This window comes from Periplaneta americana, chromosome 17, assembly GCF_040183065.1.
Source record: "Periplaneta americana isolate PAMFEO1 chromosome 17, P.americana_PAMFEO1_priV1, whole genome shotgun sequence".
Classification (NCBI taxonomy): Eukaryota; Metazoa; Arthropoda; class Insecta; order Blattodea; family Blattidae; genus Periplaneta; species Periplaneta americana.
In genome coordinates this window covers 37537705-37553741 of record NC_091133.1, presented here as the reverse complement: position 1 = coordinate 37553741, position 16037 = coordinate 37537705, and the positions used below count along the sequence as shown (strand labels likewise).

The window sequence follows — 16037 nt, the reverse complement described above, 5'->3', positions numbered from 1 at the left end:
TCACTCAATGAAGTTTTCCATTTAAACAATACTTTACTCATCCAATGAGATGATGGCAACTTAAGAGCAAAGTGATCAATCATTAAGAAACCAAACGGGTTGGTCGCTGTGCAATCAGTTGCATTTTAGTCATCACAGCTCGCACTTGGGAAAAGAAACCATACATTTCCAAGTTTTTCTGCAAGCTTTCATATTTTGACAGAATGTTAAGGATATCAAAAAAAGAACAAGCTGGCAATGTGAACTTTTCTCTTCAAAAGTTTCCCTACTCATCCTATATGTTTGTTTAACCTTTAGAAATCGGAAGACGTACCATTGTTGCACGCAAATGTTTAACTCTTAACCATTGGTTCGTATACCCGCATAATCGGGTTAATTCGTGTTGGGTTCGTTAGTCGAGCAGTTTAAGGTGCACAAGATATGTCTGGCCAGCATATCATGCCTAAGATTGCTGGTTCGCGTCCTGGCCACTGCAGTCAATTGAGTCTGTGGTAAAGGATGGGGAAGGGCCCATGTAAAACAATTGGTGTAATGGTACACATGGAAGCTGACGGGGTTTCAGTTGACTGCAGTTGAAATGATTTTGCTCCTATTTTAAGAAAAAAAAAAAACATTACAAACAATTTTTTTAAAATTATTTTAATCAATTACAATGTCCTTAATGTTACATGAAATTATGAATATCAACGTATTTTACATATAACATACAATTTATAACATATTACATCACGTAATGACCATAATACTAGCTGTCCATTATTATGGATGCATGGCTCCTAAAGGTTAAATTCAAAATCAAATTAAGCAACATTATCAGGTCAAAATTTCAAATAGGTTTGCCACTTTAGGCAGTTTCAACGAAGTTGAGGAGCAAGTACATGTTTAATAGCATGTGGGAAAATATCAGGGCTAATATCAAAATTGCAGCTGAGCAGAGCATAGGTTGTTATGAAAGTAACAAAAAGAAACTGTGGTTTGATGAAGATTGCTCCAGTGTAGTAGAAAGAAGGAAACAGGCAAACTTAAAATTAAAATTCTTACCGAATCCAGTCCAGGTGAATAGAGATAATTATTTCAATGAAAGATGGGAAGCAAGTCATACACTTAGAAACAATAAGAGAGATTACTTGAGGAAAAAACTGAATGAGGTAGAAACAAATAGTAAGAATAAAAACATTATAGATTTATATAAGGGCATAAAGTAATTTAAGAAAGTATATCAGGCAAAGGTAAACCTGATCAAGGAAGAGAATGTAAACTTGCTTGCAGACTCTCATTCTATCATGAACAGATGAAAAAGACTATTTTGGGTAACTACTAAATGTACATAGGCCAAAATGTAAATGATCGGGACAACATTCAAATACAAACTGCTGAGCCATTTATACCCGAACACTTTCTGAACTCGAAATTGCCATAGATATCCATCAAATTCCAGTAGAATTAATAGAAGAGGGTGGAAGCACATTATCTAGTGAAATTTATAAGCTTGTACATGTTATTTGGGAAAAGAAAATTGTATCAGAACAATGGAAGGAGTTCATAATTGTACCTATCTTTAAGAAAGGGGAAAAGACTAATTGTAGTAACTTTCGAGAAACACGGTATCGCTTTTGTTGACGTATAAAATTTTGCCCAATATTCTTTCGAGAAGATTAACTCCATAAATGTATATGAAATTATTGGGGATCATCAATGTTGTTTTAAGCAGAATAAATCGACTTTGATCAGATTTTTTGTATTCGACAGATATTGGAGAAAAAATGGGAGTATAAGGGCATAGTACATCAGCTATTCATAGATTTCAAAAAAGCATTTGACTCGGTTAAGAGAGAAGTTTTATATAATATTCTTATTGAATTTTATATTTCCAAGAAACTAGTTTGATTAATTAAAATGTGTCTGAGTGAAATGTATAGCAGAGTCCGTATAGGCCAGTTTCTTTTTGACACTTTTCCGATTCTCTGTGGGGTAAAGCAAGGAGATGCACTATCACTTTTTACTTCTTAACCCTCAAACGGAGTTGTGGGGTCTTTTTCGATACCAGGCAAATTGTATATCCCTGACATTCCTTAACCATTGGTTTCTTTCTCTAAATCTTTTGTGTACCTTTTCCTTTTGTCAAGCTTAATCCATTGGCTGTGTCTTTGACCAGCACGTACTGTTATTTATGTCCAGTAATAGCTAAAATATTGAGTGGTATCCTTTTCGACCCCACAACTTCAGTTGTGTATCTGCACCTTTTCAATGTACAACCAACGAGTTTTCATAGTGGAGTATGGCTACTAATACGCGTAAAAGTGTATCAGTGTTCGATTCTGGTTTCCCACGCTTTGTAAACAGTATTGTAGATGAAAGTGAAGGCAGTGATGCGAGTGATGTGAAGTCGAAAATGAACTGGACTATAATTCTGAACATGACACGGATTCAGTACAAGATTACGACTCGGATGGAGTGGATGAAGATGTAAACTAACCAAATGGTGTTTCATGGTAACAATACATGCAAATGGTCTGCTGCCGAACCTAATAGAAACAGAAGACCACCAGCACACAATATTGTAATGAAAGTTCCTACATTGAAAGGAAAAGCTAAATGTTTAGGGAATTCGTGCAATCCTTTACAGATATGGGAATGTTTATTTACAGAAGACATGATTACAGAAATCGTTATACACACGAATGAGAAAATTAGTTCCTACAGAGCAAATTTTTCTGATAAAATTCGTACAGAATTGAGAGACACTAATGCGGTAGAGCTGAGGGCACTTTTCGGGTTCCAATATTACACAGCAGTTTTCAAATCAAACCATGAAAGTCTCGAATCCATGTTTGCAACTGATGGTACTGGAAGAGATATTTTCCATGCCATTCTTTCTGTTAGGCGAGCATACATTTTGACATGTTGCTTGCGTTTTGATGATTTTGCAACACGAGCAACAAGGAAGGAAAATGATCCATGTGCAGCAGTGTCGTATATTTTTCACAAAATAGTTGAAAACTCTTAGGCGTGCTATAATATATGTTCTTATGTCTGTGTAGATGAGATGCTGCAAATTTGGGGTTTACATGGCTAGTAAGCCGGAGAAATATGGGCGGAAAATTATGATTTTTTCTGATGCTAACACTAATTACCCCTTGAATGCATATATATATAATTTCCTTCTATAATAGCACAAAAGGGAGAGTAGATAGCCTTGACCAAAATGTGTATTATATATAAGAGCAGACGAACCCGAGATGACCTCTGGCTATTTTCTATGCAATTCTGAATATATCTGGTTTCAAATCTTATATAATACAGACATCATTCATGAACTATAAACCCATTTCCCACTTTGAATTCCTGAAAACGTTAGGAAGACAACTTACAGAGCCATACCTACATGAAAGGCTTGTAAATGACCGACTCCCAAAGGAACTCAGAATGATTGTTTCCAGGATTTTGGAGGAATCTCTGCCAAGGAAGGGAGGAACACACGACAAATCGAAAAGAAAACGTTGCGCACTATGTCCTCGTTCAAAAGAGAAGAAGACAAACCAGTACTGTGTTAGTTGTGACCGTCCAGTTTGCCAGGCCTGCGATCAGTTACATGTAGAGAATGTGGAGAATAAAGGAAATCCAGCTTGACAGCAACGTATGCAAACAGACTGACAATTTTAATGTGTTTACTACATTTTAACGTGATGGTCATATAGAAAATTTTGATAAAATGGAACTTTATCTTTTACAATAATTTTAAAGTAGCTCAAAAAACGTCATACAGGTTTTGAAGTTACATTATGTTATGATCTGTTGGTTTTTCAATGTCTTGCACAAATTACTCATATTAGATATATGTCCTTAATTTATGTAAACAAACTTAATAATAATTACATTCATATTAGACCATCTTAAAACATAAACAAAATTGATATTTTACCTCTTTATGTAGTGGTATCGTTTTTGACCCCACAACTCCACTTATGTCATAAAACAGTCACAACTCCGTTTGAGGGTTAACTTTGCTCTAGAATATGCCATTAGGAAAGATCAGGAAAACACAGAGGGTTTGGAATTGAATAGGTTATATCAGCTGCGTGTAGTGGAAGGAATGGTGAACGGGAGAAGAGTTCGGGGCAGAAGAAGATATCAGATGATAGACGACATTAAGGTATATGGATCATATGCAGAGACTGAGGAAGGCAGAAAATAGGAAAGATCGGAGAAAGCTGGGTTTGCAGTGCATAACACTATGAATGAATGAATATCAGCTGCTTGTTTTTGCAGATGACATGAATATGTTAGGAGAAAATCCATAAACCATTAAGGAAAACATAGAAATTTTACTAGAAGTAAGTAATGAGATAGATTTGGAAGTAAATCTCGAGAAAACAAAGTATATGATTGTCTCGTGACCAGAACATAGTACAAAATGGAAATATAAAAATTGAAAATTTATCGTCTGAAATGTGGAAAAATTCAAATACCTTGGTGCAACAGTAACAAATATAAATGACACTCGAGAAGAAATTAAACACAGAATAATTATGGGAAATGCCTGCTATTATTCGGTTGAGAAGCTTTTGTCATCCAGGCTGCTTTCAAAAAAGCTGAAAGCTAGAATTTATAAAACAGTTATAATACTGTTTGTTCTATATGGTTGTGAAACTTGGACCTTTCACATTGAGAGAGGAACAGAGGTTAAAGGTGTTCGAGAATAAGGTGCTTCGGAAAATATTTGGGGATGAAATTACAGGAGAATGAATAAAGTTACACAACACAGAACTGCATGCATTGTATTCTTCACCTAACATAATTAGCAGGGAACGGATTTATATGGACTAAAAATATATGAAATATGTAAATATATATGTAGTTATTTTTACCAAAATATGGAATTAAATATGGATTTTTACCAAAATATGGAATTAAATATGGACTTAAAATTATAAAAAAATGACTATGTACGTTAAATATTGGTACATTTTAATCAAACTAAACAAAAAATATAATGGACGTACCTTATCTTCCAATGTAGTTTCAACAAAACACAATTTTTATTGTCTGTTACCATAACAATAGGTTACAAACATTTCTTTCAAGTGCTGAAAAGTGAATCTTCTTCTATTGTCTCTGAGGATAGATTTATACTGACTAAAAGAGCGTTCGACGTCACAAGAAGTAACTGGTACATAATTCAATTTCACAATGTCTGCTGGGGATAAGTCCAAGTTAATCTTCACTGTTGATTCACCACTCATCACAGCAACAACCTTTTGTAGTTCTTCATATCCAGGGTTTTTTGAAAGTACAGTGTCCACCTTAGCTCTTACTGCATCTGCAACTTTACCTCTACCACGATTCAGTTGTTCCACAGTACTATTTATAATTTCAAAACTTTCAGATAGTGAAAGGTGCCTATTTTGGAGACTTTTGAGCGTTTTTATGATGCATGAAAATGTATGCTGAATGTGAGCTAAGTCATTCTTCACACTTATGTCACAGGTAACTGTTTTCGCAGTATCAATTGAGACTGCATCTTCAGAGTCCAATGCAAGGAGAACATTGTTAATAGAGTCTATATGTTCGGCATAATATTCAACTGCTTCTAGCCATGTACCCCATCTAGTTAAAATTGGCTTTGGTGGCAATGGAATTTCAGGGTACATTTCTTTCAACACGTTAACTCTACTGGGAGCTTTGAGAAATACTTTTTTCACTGATGAAATCAACAAATCTACTTTAGGGAAATTGTCTCTGACCACTTCTGCCACACGATGAAATGCATGCGCCACACAAGTAAAATGAGTCAATTTAGGATATACAACAGATAATGCTTGTCCAGCTTTGACCATATAAGGGGCAGCATCGCTAATAAAGAATAACACATTATCGTACATAATACCCTTTGGCCACAGGATACCCATAGCTTCGTTGAACAGTTTAACTATAGTTTTGTTATTGCACTTTTCTAGAACATCACAATGTAAAAGAATTCGTTCAGAATATTGTTCACTTAACAAACCGATAACTACATTACCAACAAGTCTACCTTCTTTGTCGGGAGTCTCATCAATGGAAACCCAAATTGAACTATCTTTAATTTCATCTCTTATCTTCTGTATTGTCTCATCGTAGATGGATGGAGCATACGTCTTCCTAAGTGTTGACTCATCCGGGATTGTATGTTGAGTATATTTTTCAAGGAATTCCCTGAAGACCTTATTCTTTAGTTTGTAGAGAGGAATATCAGCAGAGATGAGAGAACGGCACAGGTCGATGTTAAACTCAGATCTTACATTCGATGTTGTTGGTTGTGTTAAAAACAATTGTCTCTGCTTGGAATTTAGTTGTTTGTTGGCCTGATGTTTACTAGTTGTAATGTGTTGTTGCACCAGGAACTTTTGTGTAGATGATACTGCACACTGACACAAATTACAAAATAATATTTTATTGTCAGTTGATAAACCATCTTCTTTAAATTCTGAAATGTAACTTGTTAGTTTTGATTTTAAATTGACTGAATGACATACTTTTGGCATATTTACCGTCTTTATAGTATGATTTACAAAACTGAACCTATGTGTACTCTGACTGGCATTTAACTGTTGAGCTGCACAACTGAAGTCTGTTAAAAATTTTAAATTAAATTAATACAGTTTTGTAACTTACTTTCCCATTGTTGATAGGACTGCTAATTTTCAAATAACTCTGATGTTAAAGGGATTACTGAACATGTGTTTAAATCTCTATTGTTGAAATGTATTTTTAAAAGTTAATGGAATTTTGTTTTGTTTTATTGTTAAACCTAATATAATATGGACTGTTTTATATGAAATATGGAAAATATATGGAAATTAACGAAAATATGTACTAAACTCTAAAATATGGAAAAATATGGAAAATAAAAGTAGGATTTTTCAACCCTACACATTGTGAAACATAAAGATAATGCAAAATATAAATTATATTAGCTTTATAAGTAAATATGTATTTACATATAAATCCTTTCCCTGATAATTAGGAACATTAAATCCAGACATTTGAGATGGGCAGGGCTTGGAGCACGTATGGGTGAGTATGGACATGGATATAGATTGTTATTTGAAAGACCTGAGCGAAAAAAACCTTTGGGAAGGGAAAGACGTAGATGGGTTGATAATATTAAAATAGATTTGAGGGAGATGGGATATGATGCTACTGACTGGATTAATCTTGCTCGGGATAGGGACCAATGGCAGTTTTATGTGATGGTGACAGTGAACCTCCAGGATCCTTAGAAGCCATTTGTAAGTAAGTATATTTTGAGGTCATAGTTGTTGTAACTGAGTTTTATGTAAAAATCATGAATAATTACAAGTGTTTATAAAAATACAAGCATATTTTATAGGGAAGTATTGGGAAGTGTATACATTTCAATTTAAATACCATATTGTGATTTCTTGTACACCATATTTTCAAGTTATTTTTAATTGCACATAATTTACATTTTATAGAATCATAATACAAGTACGGTAGTGTTACGAGGGGGATCCAGGAAATAACGACCGTTTTGTTGTAATAATTAAAAAAATATATTTATTTGAAAAAACAAAGTCTGTTACATAACTTAAGCTTCCTTTACTTCTCTACATAATCACCACCTAAATTTAAACATTTGTCGTATCTGTTCACTAGCTTTAGAATTCCCGTGTTATACTCCTCTGCCGCCAGTTCATTAAGCCAGGTGTTCACTGTCTTCTTCAACTCTTCATCACTTCCAAAACACGTACCACCCAGAGAGTCTTTCAGCTTAGTGAAAAGGTGAAAATCGCTAGGAGCAAGGTCTGGACTATAGGGCGGATGATCAAAGATTTCCCAACCGAATTGATCCAGCAGTTCTCGAGTTGAAGCAGCAGTGTGCGGGCGGGCGTTGTCGTGAAGAAGCACAACTCCTCTCGAAAGCATTCCTCGCCTCTTGTTTTGGATGGCTCACCGTAGTTTTCGTAAAGTCTCACAATAACGATTTGCATTGATCGTAGTGCCTTTTGGCATGAAATCCAGCAAAAGAACACCTTTGCGATCCCAAAAGACAGTAGTCATGACTTTTTGTGTTGAGAGAGTCTGTTTGAATTTTCTCGGTTTCTTGGGTAATGGCACTTGGTCTCTGGGGTGTTGTGAGACATCCAGGTCTCATCACCAGTCACAATTTGATCAAGAAAGGCGTCTCCATCTGTGTGATATCGCATCAAGAATGTTAATGCTAAGGCCATTCTCTGAGTTTTGTGTTGGTCACTCAGTTGCCGTGGAACCCATTGTGCACAGATTTTGTGGTAGCCAAGATGTTGCGACACAATTTCAGCAAGCAAAGAACGAGAAATGTCAGGAAAGGCAATATGCAATTCGTTGAGTGATGTGCGCCTGTCTTGCAAGATTCTGTCGTTCACTTTAGTCTTCAGGTCTTCTGTGATGAGTAATGGGTGTCCGGGTCGAGTTTCATCGTGGACATTTGTTCGCCCATTGTTGAACATTTCGCACCATTTTCTCACATTTCTTTCATTCATTACAGTATCACCATACACTTCTTTCAATTGCCGGTAAATTTCTGCAGGTTTCAAATGTCAGGCATTCAAAAATCGAATCACACTCCTCACCTTACAGTCGGCGGGATTATCAATCACGTCGTTCATTTTGAAGTAACACAAAATGCACAATGGCGACTTGTTGCAACCAGTACTCACAACATTATGAGAACACATGTTAAGGAAGCCAGTTGACCTTCAAACAAGGAAGGGGAGTCAGCTGCGCGGCAGTATGCGCGAACGGTCGTTATTTCCTGGATCCCCCTCGTATTTGTAAATTCTCTTTCTGGGCTGAAAGCATATGTAGGAATTGTTTTCAATATTGATCTTCCAGAATAAATCAAGTATTGGAATTATGTGAAGGCGTGTGTAACTATGGAGAAGAATTACGCTTGGAGTTTGAACATATTGCAAAAGCTAAAATCGACCTTTGCATTCAGAATGCCACATTTTCTAAAGACTTAAAGGCATGTTATGAAGACTTAACTAAGCTGATTTTGGATTATGGAAATGTGCGAAATTTAAAAGAAACAGGTAAGTAACATTTCAGTTATGAAATAGAATGGACTATTAATAATTATGTATATAGACATTTAATTTGTGTGTGTACAATTGAATGAATTCCATTCACATTGTTTTACATGTGAACTGATATGGTGCTAAAAAGAGAGTAGCCTATTGCCTGAACAGGAACATCAAAATATCCAACAAAAAATTAAAGACAAACAATGTGAAGACCTAAATAGACACAAGCAATGTAAGAGGAATCCAAGAAAAATGGATGTAGCTCAATTTCGATTATTGGCCGGACATTTTTGTCTTATAGAACATATCTCCAGAATTAACTAATTAAAGACAACTTATGTGCATTATACAGGGATCAAAATGCAGCTTTAAATAACCGACTTATGTTGGAGTACAGTCAACTTGGTAATTTACTAGCCTTATGTTGGGAATCTTGGGAAGAACAATTGATTGTATAAGATATCTGAAGTAAAGTTTAATTAGTGTAATATATGTTACTACTACTACTACTACTACTACTACTACTACTATTGCTACTGCTGCTTATAATCCCCCCCCCCCCCTTCTATCCGTTAGTGTGTGATTGTTACAAACATATGTACACATTTATTACTTCTTAAATTTAAGCTCTAAGTTCACATTTCAATTTGACTCATCCATTTACTGTAATCATTATTCTTATATATGTATTATTCTGTGTTTTTGGCAACCCAGGATGCCTGGGTAAGACTATTTCTTGGAAATAAATTATATTATAATAATCATCATCTTCTTCTTCTTCCTTTTCCTCTTAATTCTCCTCCTTTTTCTCATTCTTATGGAACAGTATGATATTCGATCATGACGACTGGCTCTCTCAACTGTTGTTTTTCGTAGTTTCTCAGGAAAATTCCAGAATATTGAATAACCCCTATATCAGAGTACATTTTAGTATAAAATACTAAAGGGTGAATAAATTGTAAATATTTTCTTTTCATGAGTTGTATGTTTGCTTTTATTTTGTCCTGAGAGGAGGTAATAGAATTGCAGATTTTATTGTCTCATGGCGAATATTTATTCTGAAAAGAACAGATCTTCAGACTATAATACAGTAGAAAAAATTATTTTTTATATCTGAGAAGATATTCCTTTATTTTTGAAGACTTAATAATTTAAAAACAAGAAATGCTGATACCAGTAATGAAAGAAGCATGTGAATTTTGTGTATGAGTGATCTTTCTGTATTGCATTTGTTACAACACCTACTTTAACAGTGCATTTTTTAAAACTTCTATATTTCCTAGTTGAACAAGAACATAGAGTCCTAACGGAAGAAATTGATGCCAGTAATATTACTTGTAAAAAACTTAGCCAGGAAATAGACGAAATGACACTTACATTAAACCTCGAAGAAGACAAATGTTCGTCATTACATATTCAAGAAAAGGAAACAAACAACAGTCTAAAGATAGAAGAGACGCATTTGAAAGAGGTAATGATATTAAACATACCCAATTATTAAACAGTTGAAGCATGAAGTAAAGATATAACAAATTTTTTATTATATTACAGTACCTGTACATACGTACAAAATTCAGAAGTGAATAAAGAATGAACAAGATAAATCTGTGGTTTATAGCAAGAACTCTGTAACTCTAAAAAGAAAAAAAAAATTTGGTGGTGTTAGAGTCGACGGCAATTGGGAAGGCAGTTGTCTGCTAGCGTTTGCGTTGAGAGAGACAGATAGAGAGAGCAAGGCAGCATGCAACATTGCCACATCATACTTCACGCGCATGTGTAATACAAATAGTGCAGGAGAGAATTTAAATTATCAAAAGACAATAATGACCTTAGCCGTTGATTACTGTAAGCATGACACCAAACAAAAACTCTTTCCTTCACTAATAGTATTCTTTGCACGGTTTTCAATCCCACACCACATGCTTCTGCAGTCGTTTCTTACGCATTGGCAATGTTGCAGCCAGCATCAAGATGGCCGGCAGCGTTCTGCTCGTCAACATTTTAAAAATAATTATACACTTTAAACACTATTTTCTGTGCCTGCCTGTGCAATACTTGTCTTTTTACAGTCTCTTCCTCCATTTATTTATCTTACACACGCACAGTAAATGTTTATTTTACTTATTCAATGTATTGAAACACTCACACGTGAACAAACGAACTCTGGAAGTACTTGTTGTAGACTGATTCTGATTGGTTCTACTGTACAAGCTTGTGACGTCACATACCAGAAATGCTACGACGCATGTAGGAGCCGACCACCTTCAGAACTTCTGTCTAGTATAGTAACATGAATATAAACTTTTTATTTATCATCATTCTTATTGTGACTGTTTTGTAGGCCTAAGTATCCACATTAGGGATAAAAAGGAATTCCAACACACTGCATTACCATTATAGTGGCCTACAATACTTACAATTTTCTTTAACTTTGTTTTTCTCGGAACAAACTATATGAGAGTTACAGTATTCTTACACTGAACACAGAAATGTAAGCTGTATTTGCGATAAATATTTTGTAAGGTTTTAGATTGGTTTTTTTGTTCCTGAAGAGAATGTATAAATTTAATAGTTATTATTTCAACAGCTCTGTTTTTTAAAGATATATTTATTATTGTTATTGTTATTGTTGTTGTTATTATTATTATTATTATTATTATTATTATTATTATTATTCTTTCCCCTTCTTCTTCTCTTCCTCCTAATTAGGCATATGTCTATGTCTTGCCATCTTCTTCTCTGATGTTCCAAGCTCCTCTTTCCCATAGGTATTCCATCTCTTATTATTTTTACAATCCTCTCAAGTCCTTTTATTTTCAAGATCACTGCAGTGGCTGAGTGGTCAGACTTTCAGCCTGTCATGCAGGCAGTTCGAGTCCCGGTCAGGCCTGGGATTTTTCATTGAAAAATCCATAATGACACTTCATCGCGCACATCTTATTTGTAATTTTTTCTTAGCATCATTATGTCTAATGACTCCATTTTACTTTACGTTTTAGATGTTTCTGTTTAAGTCTGTGCTGTGTATATCATTATTTCTTATGAATTAAAAATTTTAGAATAATTCATCTGAAAAAAGTGGATGATGATAACTTCAGTGCAAAGATAGGTTTGAATCTAATGATTTGAAAATGTTTGATGCAGAATGGAGAGAACCCAGATACTATAGTTTTTGAGATTATGAAAAATTCCTTTGTGTGCAGTATAGGAGTGAAAGTTTTCTCTCCTTGTTTGGATGTACAGTAAATAATTTTATTTTCACATACCAAGTAGATGATGATTAAAAAGAAAAGTGAACTAGAAATAGAAATGTTATTGGTATCATGAAAAATAATTAAATTGTTGCGAAACATGTAAAATGTTTAAATAGATAATATGCACAATCATATTACTAGCATGTACAAATACGAATTTATAGTACAATCTGGTATCGATGTTTTCTCTTCTAATATTTTATGTTTCTGATATTTTACTTTTGTTACATGCATTTTAATATAAGTACGGCACATTTTAAGTATCAGTACTATTATTGTAGGTTTATTACACTAGCTAGGCATAACGGATCCTGATTATGCAAGCATTCAGATATTGGGCAATCAGTGGCGAAGCTAAAGTGTAAATGCTGGGTAGGCTGAAAAAATCTGCTTACCTTGTATCTTTTTATACAGCAGATGTTTCTTGGCTTTTCTACCAGAATTTTTTGTTACACAGACCCTACAAGAAGATGAAGACCACTCATTCTTACCCCCATACAGAATACAGATATAACAATACAATTTATTTGTTTCAGAGCACCCTGTTAACCAAGAATATTTCTTATACAGTGAAAATTGAAATGTCCTGTTTTGTCTTCCACCATCTGCTATTTTAATATGTAAAAATGTAATGTCATTCTCCTTTGTAAACTCATTTTCTTTCATACACCCAACTTGAAAACGGTTTCTCTTTAAATTCTGCAAGTAATGATCTCAATATTCTCTCAGTATGAGCCATTTTACACAAAATTAGTATGTGAAAAAAACACACACACACACACACTCACACTCACTCCCTCTCCCCCCCTCCCCTCCCCTCCCTCCCCCTCCTCCCATCTCCCCTCTCCATCCCTCCCATACACCCATCTCCCTCCCCTTCCCCCTCCCCTCCAACTCCCACCTCTTTCCCTTCCCCCTCCCCCCTCTCTCTCGTATGCGCTTACGATTAAACTAACGCTCGACAATGCAGCTCATTCACAGAAAACCAATATAGTATGGCATATTATATATTATATTAAAAACATTCTTGTTCTTAACTTCTATGATAAAATGTCTAGTTTTCATTAATCAGGTATTCTTGTCGTACTTTAATTTTTATTGTAATTGTAATTGTAAATTTAATATTAATTGTAATCTTATTGTTCATGTTATAGTTGTAATCCCCTGGTAGAGGAGCAGAGAAGGCCTGACGGCCTTATCTCTACCAGGTTAAATAAATAAATACTAAATACTAAATACTAAATCATGGTTGAGGCTAGCCCTGCATCCTGCTATTGAGTTGTAGTGAATAGATACCTCGTCCTTCCCGGCCTCTCCTCAAGCTTGCGAGTACGTACTGCTGCCTGTGAGCGAGGCTTTCTGCCACAAGCCTTGCAGTGGAATGATTGCCAACCATGAATTTAATATATGGAAGGATTGGAGTGAAAGCAAATGTTACTATACATTGTTATTACTAACTTATACTGTTACTAGATATAATAACCAAATCTTTTGGATAGCCTAAGCCTCAAAAGCCACTGTGGGCAATATGACCCTGATGATGGAACCTCTGTGTAATTATGCAAGTTTCGACACAGTTTGGAAACCCAAGCACATTCACAGCAAAAACCTGAAGTATTATATCACAACTATTGTTCTTTGTAATTTATACTATTTGTTTGTTCGTGTTTTTGTCAAACTTCATATAACTTTGAAAAAAAAAAACAAAAAACTAGTGATCATGTAATTAGTATTTCTTGTTACAGGAATTGCAGAAAGCCACTGAAAGGCTGACTTCAATCGGGTCTAAAGAAGATATAGAAAAAGATATACATACTTCCAATTGCAAAATAATTAAACTTGAAGAACTATTGCAAACATTGTCAAGTGAGAGAGACTGTTTAAAGAGTCAGGCTATTAATGAGAAGGAGTTTATTGAAAGAGTCTCTAATGAGGAGAAAGTAAGTAAAATAGTTTGGATGTCTAACACTTATCAGTCAAGTACGAAGTGTGCAAAATTGTCTTTTCAAGTAATTGAAGTCTTTAAAATCACATATTTTTAATGGTGGGAACTTGTTTCTCAATTGGTGACCACTTCAAATATTGTGCTGTTTATTACCTGAGTTTGTGGGTATCTTCAGGTTTTCCAGATTTGCTTCTGATGCGATACACCAATATGATGATTATTATGATTAATGGTACAGTTGAATGTGGCTAGGGGAAACAAAAGTAGGCCTACTCCTCGAACACCTATGCAAAAGAGTCTGTGCACTACAAATTTCATCTGAACTCATCAGGATTCGAATATGGGTCTAAAATTGGAAAGTCTTGTCTCTAACGTATCGGTTAGAAGTTGTGTTAGTCTTTGAATTATATTTTGATTTTGTTGTTGTTGAAAGTTAGTGAACGAATCAGAGAAAATTGAAATCTGTTTTGTGAACATTTAGCCATTGTATTAAACAATGCTCTTCTCCTGTTTTGTTATTTATTCACAACAGCTGGAAGGTCTGTTACAATCTACATTATATTGTTTATATGAAAAAACTGAAAAAAAAAAAAAATGTGATAAAGAAATCTAAATTTTTGGATGTTGAACTAGTTCCTGGGTAATAGATATGTGATTATTACTTTCTCTTTATACAATGTGTTGATTTCGTGATTCTCATGTGAAGAGAAGTTAATTTTTACTCTGATTTGTTTGTCTGCCCTAAAGGAATATATTTTTTTTATGTGTTACTGCTATTAAATAACAAGACATGTAAAAAAAATCGGATTCATATTCGAAATCTTACAAATTAATATGAATCACCTTTAACATAGATCTACTATCAGGGGTGTTTGGCATTTAATTTAACAAAGGACTCGCAAAAAATAAGAAGAAGAAGAAGAAGAAGAAGAAGAGTGGTGGCCAGCGGAGAAATACGGAGCAGGAGAAGAGGGACACAATTTAATTGTTTCTTAATAATAATAATAATAATAATAATAATAATAATAATAATAATAATAATATAATAATAATGATGATGATGATGATAATAATAACAATAACTTTTTACCTTCAAAATAGGTTCCAAACTGCCATTTCATTCACCGATGTGTTCAGCAAGATAGCACAAGGTCCAAGTCTCATTCTTTCATAGGTTTGCCAAATACTGATAATTTTAATTGTCATTCATTACACTAAAGCCTCTTTCAGCTTCTGCGCTGCTAATTGTGATAGAATTCGAGAGTTTGTTTTTACTTTGCCTATAGTTAATTGAAAAGGGGCATTGTTCTTTCCTATTACGTTATCCTCCACGAATTCTGGAAATTAGAATTATAGAAACCTTCCAATAAGCAGTGCAAAAGCCGCTAAATTCCTTTATCTTCAATCGAGCGCTTTAGCAGAATGTAAAATAGGAGATAGTTAAAATTGGAAAAGTGCGTTATTATTATCGGTTTTTCCTCAGAAGCTATTCTAACAAAGGGCTCGGAACTAATATAAATATTTAACAAAGTGCTCGCGCGAGCCTCCTCCAGCACAACCCTGTGTACCATCCTCCTCTGGCTATGCACCACTGCACACCGAATTTTCCATTGTTGAAAGCAGTGCTGTAGGCCATACACTCTATAGCAGATCCACTGTTTTCGATTTCACCTCATTTACTGACTGAAAATGAGTTGCTTTGAAGGCACTTGTCATATTCGGGAACATGTAAAATTCACAACTAGCTAAATCTGGTAAATAGGTAGGGTG

The 16037-nt window shown here is 34.6% G+C and overlaps 1 protein-coding gene across 2 annotated transcripts in view; it reads left to right on the top strand.

Moving 5' to 3' along the window:
- LOC138693005 (putative leucine-rich repeat-containing protein DDB_G0290503) overlaps nt 1–16037 on the top strand; it is a 60403-nt gene that overhangs the window by 12646 nt on the left and 31720 nt on the right. For both annotated transcript variants that reach the window (XM_069816504.1, XM_069816503.1), the window contains exons 4-6: nt 8878–9077; nt 10352–10539; nt 14068–14262. In XM_069816504.1, coding sequence (XP_069672605.1) covers nt 8878–9077; nt 10352–10539; nt 14068–14262 — 583 coding nt within the window. The remainder of the gene's footprint in view (nt 1–8877; nt 9078–10351; nt 10540–14067; nt 14263–16037) is intronic.